Below are 19,673 nucleotides of genomic sequence, written 5' to 3'. Positions count from 1 at the left end.
CCGAGAGAAGTCAATAAGCGCAGTGCCTTTGCAAGGGGGTCTTCCTGGTCAGTGTTGACCCCGAATCGTGGGATGCTGGAGGTGGCCAGGCTGGAGCTGTGGGTCAGCTTCTTCACCCCGCTGATCTGAGACATCGGCCTCTTCTTCTTCTCCTTTTCCTTGGGCGTGGGGGACAGAATCTCCACATCGTGTTGCTTGTCTGGAACGAGACAGGTGGAGCCCTGAGTGACACCGCAGCCAAACAAAACCCAGGCAGGCAAGATGTTTTGTTTTCCTGAGCTTGTATTGCGTACAGAAGACGACAAGCAGAGGCTAATGGCAAACCAAAAAGACACGTCAAGAAACTGTGCCAATGTCTACCGTCATTTTAACAAATATTGTTCAACTTTAGATCTCATCCTGTGCTTCCTTTTCGGGAGTCACATCACTCAGATGTAATTCAGAAGAATTCTTTGCTTTTGTCAGAAGAAGCCCTTGTTTCAAAGAGAAAGCAGGCCGTTCACATCGGCGTAATATACAAGACTTGCACACTATGTCAGTCTGAGAGATCTGTGCCTGAATTCTTGTACAGTTTGTTAGCTGTATGTTGTGATCTTATCCACACTGTCAGATCAGAGGAAGCCAGATCACAACAGATGATATTCACACTGACCAACGGCAAAATTACTCAATCTAACTACTCAAAATAATAGCAGGACATTCTATGGGAAGACACAAAAATCTAGCCTAATCTGAAGGGATGGGAATATGACTTATATCAGGAATACATATCATTTTAGGATCTACGCAATATACAGCTCGTAAGACAGGAAATAAAAAACAGTCTCACCTATTTCCAAATTTTTCCTCCTGCTGTTAGGACGCATGAGATAGTTCACAAAAAATTACTGTAATTGTAGAAATAAAAAAACCCGGGATCACCCTTTTTCCATCTGCACCCATTTTGGTGAAGGCTCCATTCTGCTATAATATTAGTTAAATGCTGAGTATTGACGCAAGTACAGTCTAATAATATTACCGTCCCCATGGCAACAACAGACAATGTGTCGAGGAATGTTGGTTTTTCCTTTAAAATGATGCTCCTGTTCCCCCCTTTCCATTTCTCACTCACACATACTCATTCTCACACAAGGAGAAACTCAGGATGCCAGAACTGGGATTGGAGTGCACTGAGCTATTCCTGGTCCTGTATGATTCACATCTGGGAGACAGAGACAGGCTGAGACAGTTTTGTCCACATGTGAGGATCACTTTAAGAGTCGTTCCGGTCCCAGCTTTCAGATCAATGATCCTAATTGACTCGAAGTTCTGTGCCATACTGTGTTTTTGAATATTTTTGAAAAACCACTGCACAGAAATAAAATTAATTAAGTGACCATGTATCCTGTTGGGGGAATTCTTCAGCAGAGGAGCCAGAGACAGCCTTGTGCAGATTCAGCTTTATTGAGCTCAATACACACAGAGCTGCAGCTTTGAGTTGGTCCCACTGAACTCTTTTAACTTTTTATACAGTATGGTCTGGTGTAGTATGTGACAGGCTGGTCTGTTTTGGGCTTGAGTGATGTACGTTTTATTCTTTGATAACTCCTTCTCTTGGCAAGCTCGTTAGGAGCAAACCTATTAATATTGTTTCAACAAAGTCAGTCCTTATCCTAATTTAACAGACCTTGAGCCAGTTTGGTGACTGCTGTATTCCAGTGATTATTCCACACACTGCACAACAGAATTAAACACTAACCCTGTATGTTTCACTTCATATACCTAAATTGCAAGTGCACCACTGAGGGAGCCAGGAGTATCTTGGCTCCATGTGAAACAGCACCCCTTGCAACTTTCTGGGTGCTTGTAGTGAGATCAGATGAGATCAGATGCACCCTTCCTCCAATCAGCAGTGAATCTCCTCTGTTCATAGCTGTGGAGTTTGGAGTGTTAGCCTATGAGTAGTTCAATAGGAGGGCAAGTCAGAGTTTGGGCACATGTTTCATGTTTTCATGTCCGATTGAAAATACCGGTTTTTCTTGAATACTGGAATGTGAGCTCACAGGAAGCTGCAATCTTTGACAGACCGGGGCTAAGCTTTACTTTCATCTTCTCTAACATGACCAGATACCTCTTTCTGCCTCTCCTGTGTGCTGGCTGGAAATGCGTGATGACAAAAGTCAGCTCGCCTGGCCTGCGCCAAGCCAGGACTGCATATCAGTGGCGAGGCACCAGTTTCGTTGGATGGTTTCTCTCTTAGCTCAATAAAACAGGCAGTGGAAAAACACCCAGAAACTTACTGCACAGATGCATTGTGACTCAGGTACACCAGCAGGAAATGTGTCAGTATTACGGCCTGCACCGTAACTAAGAATTTGCAGTATAAACCAATTCACGTGCACCCATTGGCAACAGCTTGTTGGAAAGGATCAAGTCACACAGCTCTTGGGAGTTTTTTGTTTTTCCTTTGGTAATCCAAGATACTGTGGGCACAAAAAAGTGCCACTGGCTCTGAATACCAATATGCCCCTTTGAGGAAAAATAAAAAACTCTAGAAGGGATAAAATACCTTCCCCACTTAAAACCAGAAATGAGTTGACTGATCTCATAACTTGCTTAATGGTAAGATAATTTGAAAGATGCACTTGATTCAAGGAACAGGCCACAATGTTTTCAAACGTATTAAATATTGCAGGTACAGTATATTAAATAACTAGGCCAACAGAACCAGAATAATTCATTTAAGAAGAATGAGAAATAACGGCCTGGGATTGAACACAAACTTGGACCTGCCTGCCAAGTAGCCTGTCTTCTGGAATGTACCCAATGGACAGCCATTCCAAACAAGACCCTTAAATTAAAGCTAATCTCAAGTGAATTAAACTGATCACTCTGGTCCTAACTCTGTGACAGTGCCGTTTCTTAACCTACCCAGAAAAGTGCTTGATATGAACTCCGATACTTGGTTTCCAGACCGGCTGGTTTCTGATAGGTGCGTCAGTTCCCGATTCAGCATCCTTTTAAACTGCAAATGAAACAAACCACAACAAAAAAAGACACATTAATTCCTTTCTTCTGGAGTGATGCACAGAAAGTGCAGCTCCACGACCTCAGCAGCTCTAATCAAGAAAACAGTGAAACAATGAGAGGATATTGTAAGCATGGTAAAGTGCTGTAAAATGCAGCTGAGCATGGCTTGTTCTTTTTTTGAGGTCAAATTTTTATTTTGCTCTGAACAAGGAACATCAGAACGATCACAAGATAAGCAAAAAGACAGTGCAACAAATTTAACAGGTTCCCCCTCTCTCCCTCCCCAGCAGTCTCACCAACCCTCCCCAGACCCTGCTACAATCAGACCTGTGCCAGTCTTTCATTTATTTGAGCTTTTCATGGTTTTTCAAGTCAAACTGTAGGTTAGGTGAAGTTTAGGGTGCTGTGACTGAAACTTGAATAATCCAACATTAAATACAATTTGCCTGATATACTGTATCTTTGTAAATTCAAGGCTGCAAGTAAGTTGTTTTTTAATAGTTAATGGTGGTGTTGCTGCAACAGTTTTCAGCAATGTACTGCAGGCATGTAACTTATCTCAGTGCCTGAGCCAAAACAGCTGAAGGCATCGGAGGCATTACCTGTTCTGTAAATGTAGCTTCATTGGAGCTATGGTATTATATAATCATGCATGTACTGTAGGTCTTGTAAAAAATTATTTCCAGCAAAAAAGAACAAATACATGTATATATTCAAAAATCAGAACCGTCCTGCTTTGTATTGACCAGAAGCAATGAAACTACAGCTCAGAAGACACACTCGCAGTTCTGGGAATTATCACTGAAACAACAGGTTTAGCAACAAAAGACTTATTGAGCTACAGCTGTGAGGGCCAGGTGTATGCAACAGACACTGGCTGGCCGCACATTTGTAAGGCACCTGTGAAGCTGTTTCCCCAAACCCTAAACGCAAGAGAAGTCCTCTGCCCTTTGTGGCAGGAGTCCTTCCTCACCAGAACAGAACAAAAGGAACGGAATTTCATTCACAGTGAAGAGCAACGCAATGGCAATGTGGCACTCTGCTCCTGATTTCTCCAGGGCAACCCTTTAGCTGTAGCACCTGCAGGCATGCCGTAGTAACTGCGTTTCCAGCGAGAGCTATGCACTAAAACACCTGCAAGAGCATGCACCTCACAGCACAGAGCAGCAGTGCCACCCTGAGCACAAACAGCAATGCAGCTTTGCCTTACCTGAATGAGCATCCGCGATACAGACAGCAAGCGACTGACTTCTGGCATTTCAACGTGAAGGGGGAAAAAGAAGGAGAGAAAGCTCCACGCATCAGATACACTCTGCCTGCAAGTGTCTGTCTAGTCCAGGCTCGTCCGACAGCCCGCGTGCACGCACACACACACGGCGCAGGAGAGCAATGAGGCAGGGAGCTGTGCTTATCCGAAGACGAGGTGACCAAGCAGCCACGGCCAAGCAGCCTTGCTGATGACAGGACTAACGGGAGGCGACCGCCCATGGAGAGAGGGAGGCAGGGCTGTGTGTCCGGCTGCAGACACAGCACGGGAATGCATGGCTGCCTGGAGTCTCCCTGTTCCTTCCCCTCGGTTTCTTATTCATGTGTAAACAGAAAAGGCTCGCTCCCAGCAGGTATCTCCCCTTCAGCCTCCCACACGCAGGCATACACATGAAGCCCCCGCCAGCCAATCGCCTGCTCTCAGCAGCCGAGGCTGGGAGGAATGCAAGGCCCTGATTGGGGCCCGGAAGACAGAGGAGCAGGAAGGGGGGGGGGGTTGGGGGGGTTGGGATGGGATGTGCTCTGACTGTAAAGCCCAGCTCATCAATCGACTGCTTAACTCTTTCACTGATGCTTCTCTCATTCATGTGTGCGTGTGTGAGCACACGTCTGAATGAATAAATGCGAGAGGGGTGGTGGGACTCTTTGTAACCAAACCCATCACACGAGGATACTGCAAAGCCAGGCCATCGAGATACCGTGCAAGCCGAGAGATGTTTTCAAATAAGAAGGGCATTGATCAAATTTAAATGTTACTGTCCATAATATATTTTTTGCATTATAGGTTTGATTCAAATACGAAACGAATTCTAAATTAAATAAGTTGGTGTAAATTAATGATTTTATATATTTTAAAATAATCAGAGAGATTGTAGATACTGTAGAAAGTGGAATATAGTTTCAGATGTCAATGTCAGAGTTCCTTTGTCTTATTATACTGTAAGTTTGGAACAATGTTGGACTTCTGTGATTCATTCAAATTTATTTATTATTATGCAAATCAAATCCAATGACTAAACCACAATGTTTTGAATTAAACCAGCTTGTTGATTGAAAACTCTGTAGGGTAGGTTTAGAATAAGGAACACGGGACTATACTATGTATGCAGGAAGTTGGGCTGCAAGAACTCCTTCCATGGGAATAACAGTCTACAAAAAGTGTTCAACTACAGCTTCAGATGACAAAACAAAAGGGAAACACAGTCTAGCACTAGAACCGAGCACTAGAATATTGTGTTTGTCAGCCACTTGGCGAGAGCAGGGTTAGACATATTAGGACAAATCACGGACCACAGAATCAGTCATCTATAGGAGAACAAATCAAGAACCACAGAATCAGTCACCTACAGGAGAACCTATTAAACCTGAAACACAGACTCACCTGTCTTCAGGAGAACCAACCAATCATGGACCACAGAAGAGTGACGGAACAGGCAGGCAACACAACATAATGACAGCTCATTCATTCACATTCTATAACATACAACACACACCACACAGTTCCTTCAAAACTAAAAACAACATTATGTTAGAAACCCAGGATGCTTGTTTTTTTTTAATTGTATACTGCTTATACAATTAAATACAAATGCAGGACACAGCAGTCTACAGTATATCCAAGAAAGAGCTGTAAGCTTGCAACAAGGCACACCAGACTCCAAGCCCATGGTGCCTGAATAACAGCTGTCATCAGAAACTCTGGTGGTTACATTTATTAAGAAGCATGCGGCTTTACCCTGTTTTTACCCGGGCTTACCTGTGTTTACCCAGGATACTAAATTTACCAGGTTCTTTAAGCAGGTCAGGAACATTGTTTAGTGACAGGAATTAGTTATTTCTTCCCAACTCAGAAGTGCATCTCACACAGCAACGCTGGAAGGATGGTTTTGTGCATACAGATGCATACAGATGCCAGGTCAGTGCTGGACAGTGGCTTTGACACACCTGGGAGCCGGACCTGGCGTGCGGGCAGGGGTCTTACCTTGTTGGAGGCCATCTCGCTGACAGAATGGCGAGTCTGCAGGGTCTCCAGCTGGTCCAGGCACCAGTCCAGCTCCTCCAGTGTTTCAACTGCCAGCTTCTGGTAGGTCTCCTCTGTGGGCACAAACACAGGTGTTGAAAGACGTAACTCTCCCCCCCCACATTCTGACCAGAAGTCTTATAGCTTCAGCATCCCAGACCCTTGCCTGCCTCACTGCCAGTGATCCCCTTGCCACTCGACTGTCTCACAGCCTCAGGCCTTTCATCTTTCACTCTCACTTAAACCTCTGTTCTTTTGCAAGGTAGCACAACACAGACAATCTTGTTAAATCCTCTATTTTAAGGCTGCTACCATGTGTAGCAGAAGCTGAGTGAGCAGTTATTTGGTATTGAAGTCTAACAAGAAAGCTTATGTGACACTGCCTTATCCTTCAGAGGCCCTCCAGCAGGTGGGCACAGAAACCCCCTGTATGTTTTGTGTTGAGACTTGGTGGTCTAATTGATCACTAAGCTATGCAAGATTACCCACTCTTCTTGCTATTTTAATTCCAGAACATTTTCCGTGTGTGCATATTAGCTAGAAAAGCCACCACAGTTCTTATTTTACATTACCTGACTTCAAACTAACCCAACACTTGTTGATTTTTGAAGTGCAAGTGCGGCCATTTTGGGTTGTCATGGAAACGTTGACCTGTGTTTACAAATGCAGTCTGCCGCACAACTGCAGAAGGAAAGATTTTTCTTTTCTGTTTTTTAACTCCATTGTTAATATGTCTGTGTCTATTCTCCAGTGAGAAAATGGTGTTTGTCCCCCACAAAGACCATGGAGAGACAAGACTGGATGCTTGCAATGATTAGCTTGTTTTACTGTTTAGAGTTATGCGGTGATTCTATCTTAAATATGGCTACTTAGCATCTCGGAGGCAAGTAACCCTGCAGAGTCAGACACAGAACTGGAATGGAATGGTCCTGGGGTATTCTGGGAAAACTGCTTCTCTGAAAATTGCTGTTTTAATTGGTTTAAATCAGTAGCTGCCACTGAAAAAGCTGCTGTGAAGCTAAGCCATCTTTCTCATACCCATAAACACAACCAAACTAGCACAGAAGTTCCCAATCCCGGTACTGGAGGACCACACGATTGGTTCAGCTCAGCTTGCAGTTACACAATTGAAATGATAACAGAATGAATTCAAACTGTTCAATTTGTTGTCTAAAATTCATTGAAGGATCCCTTTTAACCATTATGTTTCATAAGTTGTTTAACTTGTCAGTTCAATTAAGACCAGGAGGTGAATTAAGAACAGTTGCATTAAGCATCAATATCACAGAAATGATTCTGATTCTGGCACGTGTATAAGGGAGAATCTACTGATAATGTACAGTAGATCTCATTGTGCTTACAGGTCAATTTTTTCAAGTTCAATTTCTCGAGCCTATTTGCAGTAACAACTTCCTGTCATTCCAATTCAGCAATTTAACAGGCTGCTATTAACGGCACAGTGATTTCCAAATATAGGTTTGTACTGACAGACACTGTCGATCACAGCATTTGCTGTGCAATCTGTCAGGGGATGGAAGTGTGACCGATGGTGTCTGCTCAGTCTGGAAGCTGCACTTCTAGAAGCAATGATGTGCACAGTGCAGCCTTCCAGCAATTTTAAATGAGAGAACCAGGGAAGGATTGCCCTGAATAATCCCTAGCGAGCATTCCAGCATAGAGTGAGATTGCAAAGAAGTGGCAGCCTGAAAAAGAAAGATCCCAAGCAAGATAAAATATGAAATCGACTACGGAACACCATAAGCTGATGAATGGGAATGGTCTAGCTGGTTGACCAAGAGTTGAGGATGGGATGGGGGTGACGTGAGGGTGTTGTGCTGAAGTCACTGCTGGTCTGAGGTGAGGTGACTGGTCAAACGTATCTTTCCCTGCTTTTTTATCTTACAGGGGAATTACACCTCAGGCGAAGTTTATAGATGGGAGCACATCCATTGAGGCCTTACTGTACACTGCTCCCTGCAGGAAAGGGGAAGGATCAGTTCTTTTAACAAGCTTTCATTCTGGATGTACAAAAGAAAAGAGCAAACAATTTTGCACATGCTTGGAATCCTCAAATTCAGACAACATGCTTTCTACACACAAAGCAAACACAAAACAGGCCTTTTGGTGTGTAGTAGAATGTAGTTCCCATCCTACCTGGCCACAATCCCATTGAGTTAAGGGATATCTTACATCTGTGAATTGGCAAACACCTTGATTTCAATACTAAGTGAGTTGAATTAAGCAGTTGGTTAGCTCAGCTAGGGAAAGACTTTGAGGAGTAATGTCTGGAGCCTTGTTCCAAGCAGATTAAAAACTGTACTTAAAATTGTGCAAAAAAGGGATGAAAAAGTATGCGTTTTAAATATTTTGTAGTGAGAGTCAAGTTAAGGTGATGAGGCAGGGTATTGTAAAAGCATGGATGCCAGGGGTCTGCTGTTTCAGATCCCTGACAATATTACTGAGCCCATGTGCTTTACCTGAAAAAAGGTAGAGAAACAGACTAAGTTCTGTCCTAGAGATGAGCTGTAAAAGTGGAAATGGCTCTGCAATATAAGCCACTGATATAGATCTTACCCTCTCCTGTCTGTAAATTACTTAAGATGATAAAGCTTCAGCTACATTGTCTAGAAGTATCCACATCGCAACCTCTCACCTGGCTGACTGGGCTTGGACACTGATGGCGGATTGCTGCCAGATGATCTCCTGTAGGAAAGAAACAGACACTTAATGTGTAGCTGCATTATTCCCACTAGTTCAATCCCCAGGTAGAGTCGCAAAAGGTTGATCTGAAAATCAAAACTGCTTTTGTTACTTTCAACTACGGAATTCCACCCATTTGTTTGTTCGGCAATTAATGTTAATATGCCTTGGCCATGAACGAATGTGCTGTTCAATGGACCTCTTTGTTCCTTGTGTAGAAGCTTGAGGATGATTAGAGTACATTTAATCACTTGCTATATATTCGTGAACTCTTACAAAGTCCTTACTTGTTGGCCACACGATCCTGCAGGTGGGTCAGAACAGCAAAATTACTTCTCACTGTTCGCAAGCTGGCCAGAACCTACAAAACAGCACACCACAGAATAAGATCACACCCTACCCACATTTTTACAGTTTTGATATTGCCCATTATAGAGTAATAAACCATAGCACAGTTGAATTATGGAGTTGAGCTTGGGCTTGCTTGGGCTCGGTTACAGTTAGAATAATTTAATTTGCATTCGTATTTTTGCTTTGGTACACTGTGTAAGCAAAAATACGAATACAAATACGAACTGGTGTCCTTCTAATAATTAAGTGTCAGGCTGGAGCCCATCTCAATGTTATGTATAAAAAGAGTTGCTAACAATGGATTTCAAATCATGGATTTCTAAACCAAGGAACAGGTCTATACTTGGTAGGCCACATTCTTGCTTCTGATGTCCTGCAAATGCCGTGCTTAAATAGGTGCAACTGGGTTAGCTGGAAATATAGGACTGTTATTGTAGCATTATCTTGTTATAAGAAATGGGAAAGCTACACCAAGCACAGTTTGAAATGTTGCTGCTTCCGAGCTCCAGTGCAGAGGTAATATGCCTCTCCACCAATCATCATTCAACCCCTGGGACACAGCTGCATAGCTGATGATGTGTTAAAATGCGATTGGCTCAAAGAAAGATGAATGAGAGGAGTTTGACTACACATCCCCATTCTCCCCCTTGTGCGGTTGGGGGTTTGCAGCTGTGAGCCGAGAAATGACACCACTCTAAATCGGCTATTCCAAATCAGGCGGGTCTACCAAAAATAACTGGCCATTTTAACTTTATAAAAAAGTTCTGAGGCCTAAATGGACTGTGACATTAATTGAGTGTGCAAATAGTCCACAAAGGCTTACATAAGTTTTGGCCAGCCTTGGTCCTGATGAGACACCATCCAGCAGACTTCATAAATTACCTTTGTAAAGGTTGGGTGCTATTGTATTTTAAACATTTAAGGAGGTAATTGGTTCAAGTAAAAAAATCATACAATTTTGTTAGAAAGGACAAATATTGGTGACCCGAGCTTTCCATCCTTGCAATATGCCATTGAAATATGGGACCCTAGACACGTTCGAGACTTACTTGTGCAAATGGGGTTACGATCATGTCTTCTCCATGTCTGTGGAAGAGAAAAAAAATACAAAGTGACCAAACAAGACAAGCTTGAATAAATGACAATCATATTTTTTCTTGAAATTTGTAATTACACAATTTGCAGCAGGGTTTTAAAGCTATGACATACTCTTGAGAAGATATCTGGGCAGAAGATGTTCTCTGCAAATCACTCTAAATAATAGGCAGTAACTCCTGAAAGAATTTGTAAAGTGGGAGAATAAGACATGACTGAACTTGCTGGATTGGATGCACCATACTCCACATTCTAAAACCAAATTTTCCATTCCCATACAGAAGGGTGGCCCATCATTAGTCCTGGAGGGTTGGTGTGTCTGTTGGTTTTCTCTTTCAGCTCTACACTCAATGATCTACATCAGCTCATTAATGGCTAAAATGAAACAATGTATCAATTAAAAGTAGCAACAATTGCTTTTTTAAAAAAAGGCTAGAAAACCTGCAAACACACCAGACCTCCAGGATCCTCAGTTTGGGCAGATCCTATAGAGTACATAAATGAGTCTTATGTCTCTGGAACACTGACATATGATCCATTTTGGGTAATATTTAGTGACTAAGTGCAATATACCTGGTTTAGTGTATATAACTGTAAAGCTATTTTCAAAAGTATTTTTTTATGGCACATTACTTGTCTTAATTTGAGTTAATCTCAATTTGGGCAATTCAGCAAGTTCATACTTTCCACATACAATCTGGCAGTGCATGGCTACTGTTAAGGCTTTGTAACACCATGCACATTTCTGAAAGAGCTATACTGTCGTAAGGTCATTCGCTTCCTTAGTTTCACCCTGCAGGATGCTGAAGATTGTCATTCCATTACAATTATCTTAGTCCAGAGAAGCGAGTAAAGGTGTCACCTTCCAGAACACAGATCTGGTTAGATATGCAAGCCCCTTATCACAATTACGAGTTAGATTAAATGGAAACCATTTGAAAACAATCAATTTCAAAGAAAACAAACAGGGGAACTGGTATGTTAGTAGAGGGAAGTCTGTAAATTGTGAGAACCAATAAAGGCCCTTTTTGAACCTGAGATGACCCTAATGCACACTCAATGTAACCTGCACACCCTATTCCTTTCCCTGTCTCTGGAGTTAGTTCCCTATTAATTAATCCCCATTTTAAACGGCATTAGAGCCTAGATCCGTCACCAAGACGCACCAACTGTATTGGGGCAGGAGAGCTTCACAGCTGCAGACTCAAGCGAGGGGCGGTTCTTTCAGAAAATAATTTCACGTGTCTTTTCTGATGGGAGCAGGCAGCTCGTTTCCTACCGTCACGAGCCCTCTTCCCTTTAAAAACACAGGCAGAGTTTGTGACCCGTGACCAATTAATCACCAAACGAGCTGTCGACACAAGGGAAACAGGACTGACGTGGGCTGGAAAAGCAAACAGAAAAACGCCCCTTTCTGACTCCTTATTTATTTTCAAACAAAGCGGACACAAGCAAACCTGGTTGTAATTGTGGTGGGAACAGGAGCTGTGTGAGGTTATCTGGGGGGGGGTTACACTGGAACTCCTGTGACAGATCTCCAAACCCACAGAGCAATAGAAGCTTACAGGGTACATACTGTACAGTGACTGAGTCTGTTATCTCTGGGATGCTGACGTCGTGTCCGATTTTGGTTAGGCCAAAGCCTAAGCGCAATGTCAAAGCCATTTTCTTGAAGTTAATTTTTTATGTAGGTAATGGTGAAAAATCCCTAGTGTATTGTGAAGCACTTTCATCTGCTTCGTCATCTGTTAGACAGATCTCAGTTGTGGAAGTGAGTGCAATGCATTTCAAGGCTGGGCAATTACACTCACTCTTGACTGTTGCTAGGTTATTTTATTTCGAAATAAATCTGATTACAAACCAAGTCATAGGTGAAACAAAAGCATATTTTGCTTGTAGTGAGTCTGCAGTTAGACTTGTCATTTTATTGGACTCAACATATTTTCCCCTTAACTTGTAAACCACATGATTATGGTACACAAACAATGCAGTACAAAAGCCTTACACCTTTTAGACATGGTGTCATAATTACAAAATAACAGCTAGCAGTGGCTTTTAGTAAACTGAGTCTCATAATAAACACACAGTACTGTATACTACAACTCCACACTGTGCCTAAGAACTCTAAGACTTGTCAACAGCAATGTAACTATAAAACATCACAAAAGGTGACACTTTATTTTTCTTTTGTGGCTCATGATATGCAGACAAAACAAAAGATTTTTATATTCCTAATTCTGCTAATTGGGCTGAAAATCTTGAAGCCTACTCCTGTTGTATCTCTTGTCATGTCTCGATTTGGGGGGTCAGAGGGTTAGAGTTCAGAGGTCGGCCAGTCAGGCGGTAGGTACTCACAGCTCACTGGCGGTGGAGGAATTCCTGGACATTGTCTTGGGTGAGAGGTCAAAGTCACTGTCAGAGCGGTATAGGAAGGACTCGCGCCGCTGGCTGTGGGGGAAGTTGGCCTGCAGGACAAGCCCGGATCCTGGACTGGCCTGGGGATCCAGGGGACTGCGACCCACCGACAGACCATTTTCAACATCAAAACTGAGACAGAGAGAGAAAAAGGAGGTTAGGGTGTAAAATTCAGAGGCTCTTCAATCGTTTGCCTTGGAAGAACTTCATTTTGCAGTAAAACAACGGGAATGGAGCACATTTATACCATTAAGCATAGGAGACCCCCCAGTGATGTCTATAGAATTGCCAGATGTTCTAAAGACATATCAAATATGCCCTATTATTATATGTCATATATCATAGAGTAGAAATTAAAGAGCCCGAGAGTCTTAAATGAAAAAACGATCTTCAGGACGCTTGCCAGGCACAGATTATGATTTTCAAGACAAACACATTGATGAATCATACAAATTGCAGAACAGTTACCCATCCTAACACAACTGAGAATTTGAGAGTTGCAATTTACATTGAGAGCGAACAGGGCAAAGTGGGAGGCAGCTTTTGAACAGCCCTGAGAGACAGAACTGAACGATGGATTTCACACACACTTCAAGGAAGAAAACAAAAGAACACAAGGTAACACTGACCTACAATTCTTGGCTGTTTCAATGAGTCTCACAGAGAATCTCTGCGAAACACTGACCTTGTAAGACAAAAGGACCAGGTGGGCAGAAGAAGAGGCTATTGTGCGTGTTTGCCAGACCTATTCTAACTCCATTATACTGACGTCACTTTTGACTTCATGAGTAACGTCACAGACAGAACTCCACCATCTTCAGTCAGGAGCACCAAAATAATTGATTTCCACCTCCACTGACTTTTAATAAAGGCCCTATTTTTTTTTCTAATAGTAATGAAAAATCATTTTGAGTGAGACGCTGAAGATTACTGATGACAGGTGGATTTTTTTCATACCTTTGTATCTGTAAACCGAAACACAAGCCGATGTTAACAAACTCTCCAGGAGCCAAGGACATTGTGTATTGAAAGGTGAGAATTACAGACCAGATGCCTCACAATGCACAATCACAATCTCTCTTTTTTAGGGAAGAGCGAGCCATTTTTAAATCTGGGTAGCTTCGCTGACTATTTCCAATGACTGGAGAGATATCAGTGTGTGCTTCTCATTCACAAAGTCTCTGTGAATGCAGAAGAATGGGTCCTGGGAGGCTGTATCTTTTTTTTTTGGCGGTAGCAGCTGCCTCAAGGTCAATAAGATGTAGAGTGGGTCTAAGAATAGATCTGTTCTCTGACGCGCTGTCATGTAGATGTGCTATAAATAGTGCTTCAGGTAGGGTAGACTCCTGGTCCATCAACTGTGCCTAAGCAATCGCCCACTATTTATAGAAGGCATATCGTTAATTTTGCCCCCTAGGCACCAAGTGGTACAAGGAAACCATCGATAGCTTACTTCTTATCTTCGCCTTTTCACTAATGCCAATATGTTAATGAATAACCGGGCTTTAATTGCTTTTTTCTTATACTTGGAGTGAGGCCCAGTATTGATCCCTCCCTTTCCACGGGTTGCCTTCTTTGTCAATGCACCTTGCTGTCAGACACAGGTGAGAGAGCTGTCAGCCAAAGAGAGCTCCTGCCCGGAAAACTGCCCGGGACTCAAGGCAGCACCATTAGAATCATCTAGAAGATCTCAAATTGCATCTTGTAGACCTCCTTGTGCTCCTTCAGTTCTAACCTTGACTGAATTGCTAATGGACTTCATTAGAACTTTATTTATTGTTTTTAGCCTTAAATGGCTGGAAAGGATCCTGTTAATGGTTCAAGAAAGCAGCTGAGACCTTCACTAAAATAGAAACTCAAATGTCCAATAGGTGTTAAAGCTATCGCAGTCTGTTTTTACTCTTTGTGTTATGAGGGCAGATTTAAAGCGTGTTGCTCAATCGCACTTACTATGTCCTGGGGGAGTAGTAGTATCCTTACTATCTAGTTTCCCCATACTCCACTAAATCAAGCGCTTGTCAAGTACACCTTTCATGTAAACAAATTCCAGGCTTTCACATTTTGCAATGATGCACAGGAGGCTGCATATCTTCTGATATCCTTGCATGGCTCTGAAAGAGCAGAACCCTTTCTTAAGCTTGAAACATGTGCAAATACAAAAAGCCCTCACCATCCTAAACAGCCCGCTTCACGTCAATGAAATGCAATGGGATCTTCAATTAGAAATGGACTCTTAGTTACATTTCGCGAATACATTAACAAGAACATTAACTCAGTGAAATTGGGTTGTGCCTGCTATGCTGTATTATGTAATCAATGCCAAAGCAACAATGTGGAAAGCAATTTTCCATTCATGTAAAAATCTTTAAAAAAACACGAGAGCTATTTCTATAGATTCATAGGGGGGCTTTTTTTTCTAAAAATACCCACGCTCACGGCTTGCTCCGTCACTTCCATTTCGCCTTTCATTCTTTTCATTTAATGAGCCTCACTCCTCAGGGGCAGCACTACGCGTTCTGACAGTAGGTTGCTTCTGCAATGTAGGCTCACTGATAGCTTCTAAAAATAGCCTGCACACCCCCACCACAACCCCAGCACCTCCACCCTCCTGGGGGAACCGAGGCAGAAATGCTATTAATAGCTTTTCAGGTAGAGTGAGCAGCCTCCACAATCAGGCACAGATGGCTCTGTTCATTCATAAATATTTATAGTGGTGGCTATTTGAGGACACTACCTCTTTTCCTCTTTTTACACCCACATCTTTCCTCTTTTTACACCCACATCTTTCCTTCGTTGCCTTTTTTAAGAGGACTGTTTGCTTTCTGCATAGATCAGCACACTTTAAAAAAACAGATTACACATTTTGGATTGCTTTTAAACTGTCTGCAATCTAACAATGCGTTTATAGCAGATAATGTTTCCCTTCATTCGCCAACATCACCATGCTATTCATGAAGCTGCAGTGACAGAAATCTACAACAGCAGGTTAATCATGAGAGGGGTACAGATCAGACTCTCTTTGCATTGTACAGCAGGTGGATCCGTTTCAGGTTTATGAGTTGGAAAGCCTTAAATAGGATACTAGTTTCCAAAATATCCAATGGAGTATCCAATATCCAGCCCCTGACATTCCTTTTCCAAGAGCTTGGAAAACCTGAAATTAATTCATTTCTAACTGCTGTGCAACAAGAGTCTGACTTGAATTGGCTTAGTTCTTCACAGTGTTTCGATACTGTACTGTATATGCTGTAGCATCAATTAGGAAATGTAAACTCGTGTTTTATCAATTTGCTGTGTTTCATGCATGCATTTATTTATTTTTGCAAACCTACAGAAATACAGAAATACATATATTACATTTTCCTGAAACAATCTGTAAAATGGGCTTAGGGATGTCATGTATTGGACATCATCCACAAAACCGTTTAAGAAATGCACATGAAAATTTCTGGATTTTTAAAACTTATCTCAAGTATTATTTGGATGCTGGCGATGATTGTGGACTGGGGGTTTCAGAAAGAAGTGGATATGAAAAGGATCAAGAAGAGATACATCAACATTATATCCCAACAGAGTTTAATTTCGTCACTGTAGACCAGGCTCTCCAAACAATACACTGAACCACAAGAGAAAAATGTTTTCTGCCATCTGGCTGGGATAAAAAATGGGATATAAAAGGCTTCATTTTTATTCCAGCTGATACAACTATTATAAATATAGAACACATAAACATCCAGTTCCATTCTCAGGCTTCTTTGTTGTAAGTATCATGACCCCTATCACTAGACGTCAGAGAGCTTGTGCTCAATTTTCAGGTCACAGTTTCCTGAAAGTCCCCTTTTTGAAAAGAAATAGATGTAGTTACTGCTTATTGAAATAAATCTTCATAATTGTGTTATATATATATATATTTACAAATATGATCTATACTTTAGAGGAGCAAATTTATGTTTTCAGAAATTCTGCTTCATTCCAAATCTATCTGAAGGACTCCAGACTTGCTAGAGGAAAGGTTATTAATTTGTTTCTCCCCCAAGACCTGTGAAAGCCAAAGAGATTCGGACTGTTGTTTTCTAAACGCTTCATCCAAATTAGGGTCGCGGGGGAGCCGGAGCTGATCCCGGTAAGCAGTCGGAGCAAGGCAGGATACACCCTGGACAGGATCCCAGGCCATCACAGGGCACACACTGACACACACACTCGCACCAAGGCCGCTTGTCCCAGAAGCCAATTAACCGAGCCGCCTGTCTTTGGACTGTGGGAAGAAACCGGAGTATCTGGAAACCCGCCTGAACACAAGGAGAACGTACAAACTCCATCAGACAGCACCACAGGAACAGAATTGAAGCCAGGGCTCCAAGGCTGCTAGTTAGAACAGAGCCACTGTACCACCCACTAAACAGTTTCACTCCTACCATTAGAATTTATTCTACCATTAACGAGTACTCACCGGTCAAACAGAGGGCTGCACTAAAAGCTTCCAACTAAGAAATCAGATCTTGCTCCCACTTCATGTTCAGATCTAACCCGAAGATGCATCTCTTTTTGGTTTCTTTTTTATCTTTGCTGCTCTCACGTCTTATACCCCACGCATGCACTTATCTTTTAGACACAGCAGTGTGGAGAGGTGTTTAAGGGCTGGAGCCACATGGCTTAAAGATTATGGGGCACTTCTGTTGACCCAGCAAACCCAGGTACTTCACTCAGAATAGTAAAAAAAAATCCAGTTGCATGAATGAGTACCTCCCAGCTAACCACTGTAAATGACAAATTGACTTATCTGGTTAATCCATCCATCCATCCAGCACTGGGAACAAAGCAGGATACACTCTGGGATGGACACACAGATGCAGAGACACAAACACACACTCACACCTAGGGCCAATTTTCCCAGAAGCCAGTTATTCTGCCAGTATGTCTTTGGACTGTAGGAGGAAAATGGAGCTCCTGGGAGAAGCCCACGCAACATGGGGCAAACATACAAACTCCATACAAATAGACCGCCACACATGGAATCCACTGCTGTGAATGAAATGCTGATGACTCAGCCACCATGTTTGAATCTGGAAACCTGGAAAGAAATCCTATAACTATGGCATACTAGGCTGCATTGACATCCTGTGTTGCTTATTTTAACATTATCAATCATTATCAATACTATAAATGTATGTACACGAGTGTAAACTGCATGGAAGTCCATTTAAAACTGAAACCAGGGGACGCTCCTTTACCCTAAGAGTTGTGGGAGTCTGGTACCAGCTACCCAGCCATGTTATTGAAATAACCTGGTTTCTTTCATGAAATCACTGGATAAGATCCTTGGCTCAATTATGCAGTAACTACCAAATGTGTTCTATATTTATTCATTGCCCAAATATGTTCTCGTTAGTTCATTTACGGAGATCACACTGGACAGCGACAAAAAGTGCAATGTGAAAAACTTAAGCTCTCAGAGCCTGGTTTTCTGAAAGCTGGTCAAAACTGGATTTACTAAGTTGCATTCTGACCAGCTATCTTTGGCTGACAACAGCAGGGGGCACAGAGTTCAGGAAAGAGGCTGACCTCACATAGCTATGAGAGGAAGTTCGCATTGTGCTTTCTGGCAAGGAGCCTGCCTGCTCTATAGCTGTTGCTCCCTCACCTTTTAGAAGCTTTTAATTACCATTCCCTAAGAAAAACAAATACCTATGAATACCTTAGAACTACCAAAAATAAAAAGAGAAAAAAATATTGAAGCAGGAAGTGGAGAGATGCAACTTTTCTTGCTCTGCTGGGATGTTCACTTTGCAATTCCAAAAAATGAATGCCCATTACAACCCTGCCATCTTCTTGCAAGTGGTTCCCTCTACTGGTCCATCACGGAATTACAATCATTCAGCAGGGATGAAATTTCCACCCTGCAAATGTTATCATCATTTTACAGGGTGCAGGGTGGAAGTCCCATAGACATATAGCACTTTTCTGGACACTCCACTAAAAAAGCTTTACAGATAATGGGGACTCCCCTCCACCACCACCAAACATACTTCCTACATGTATGATAGTTCATACATTCCTGACATGTGTTGAAAGGAACCAAAAATCGAGATCTCTATAATATTCACAGACTCTGAGTAGCCTAAATCCAGAAAGGATTTGATCGTTGTAAACTCTCGTATTCGCAAATTAGCATCTGCGAAACTAGTGCTGAGGCAGAAAGAAAGGTTTTCTTTGAAAGCTCCTGCATGCATGTGCATAAGCTTTACGGCATCAACGTCATGTGACATCCGTTATTAAGAGTAAACCGGTACAGGACCTAGCTCAGATCAATATACGACAGAAGAGAATAACAATTAACTAAGGATTGTATTCAGGTCATGAAAGAGTGCATTCTGTGAGTCTGAAATCTGTGAATGACACATTAAATGAATGGAACTATTGATACCAACCAGTGCGCATCAGACTTCAGCAAATTACAAAGCATTTAGCGCATTTAAGTGTGGATAAGACTAAACCTTGCTGACTTATTGCAGCACTGTTGTGAAAAATACTTCTTATCTTCCCATGACAGGGATGACAAGGAGGTTTCCAATAAGAAAATCTAACAATCAATAGACTTTTGTTAGCAATAAAATGAACTGTGACATCAGAACTAATTTGTGGACAAAATCAATGCAGCTTTGTTCACCGCACCTCTTTTCAATAACCAATTTTCAGCACTGCATTGGGCCAGTAACCAAAAACATGCATATTTATTCTTTACAAAGAAACGTGCTTATTTCCATTTAAATCGCCTAATCACTATTTCTTTTGCCGAGCTAAGGCTTTGAATCAGCTC

General features: G+C 42.1%; 1 protein-coding gene across 4 annotated transcripts in view; it reads right to left on the bottom strand.

Annotated features, from left to right (window-relative positions):
• The window catches only part of pde4cb (phosphodiesterase 4C, cAMP-specific b), a 147,692-nt gene that overhangs the window by 10,189 nt on the left and 117,830 nt on the right, over window positions 1–19,673 (bottom strand). For all 4 annotated transcript variants that reach the window (XM_088907654.1, XM_088907655.1, XM_088907658.1 and 1 more), the window contains 7 exons: window positions 12,797–12,988; window positions 10,396–10,432; window positions 9,283–9,356; window positions 8,949–8,998; window positions 6,257–6,369; window positions 2,911–3,004; window positions 27–199 (listed from right to left, as the gene is read on the bottom strand). In XM_088907654.1, coding sequence (XP_088763780.1) covers window positions 27–199; window positions 2,911–3,004; window positions 6,257–6,369; window positions 8,949–8,998; window positions 9,283–9,356; window positions 10,396–10,432; window positions 12,797–12,988 — 733 coding nt within the window. The remainder of the gene's footprint in view (window positions 1–26; window positions 200–2,910; window positions 3,005–6,256; window positions 6,370–8,948; window positions 8,999–9,282; window positions 9,357–10,395; window positions 10,433–12,796; window positions 12,989–19,673) is intronic.

The sequence above is a fragment of the Atractosteus spatula genome, chromosome 28 (assembly GCF_055471065.1).
Source record: "Atractosteus spatula isolate fAtrSpa1 chromosome 28, fAtrSpa1.hap1, whole genome shotgun sequence".
In the NCBI taxonomy this organism is placed as follows: Eukaryota; Metazoa; Chordata; class Actinopteri; order Semionotiformes; family Lepisosteidae; genus Atractosteus; species Atractosteus spatula.
Note: the sequence above shows the minus strand (reverse complement) of the source record. Positions and strands in the feature narration are given on the sequence as shown.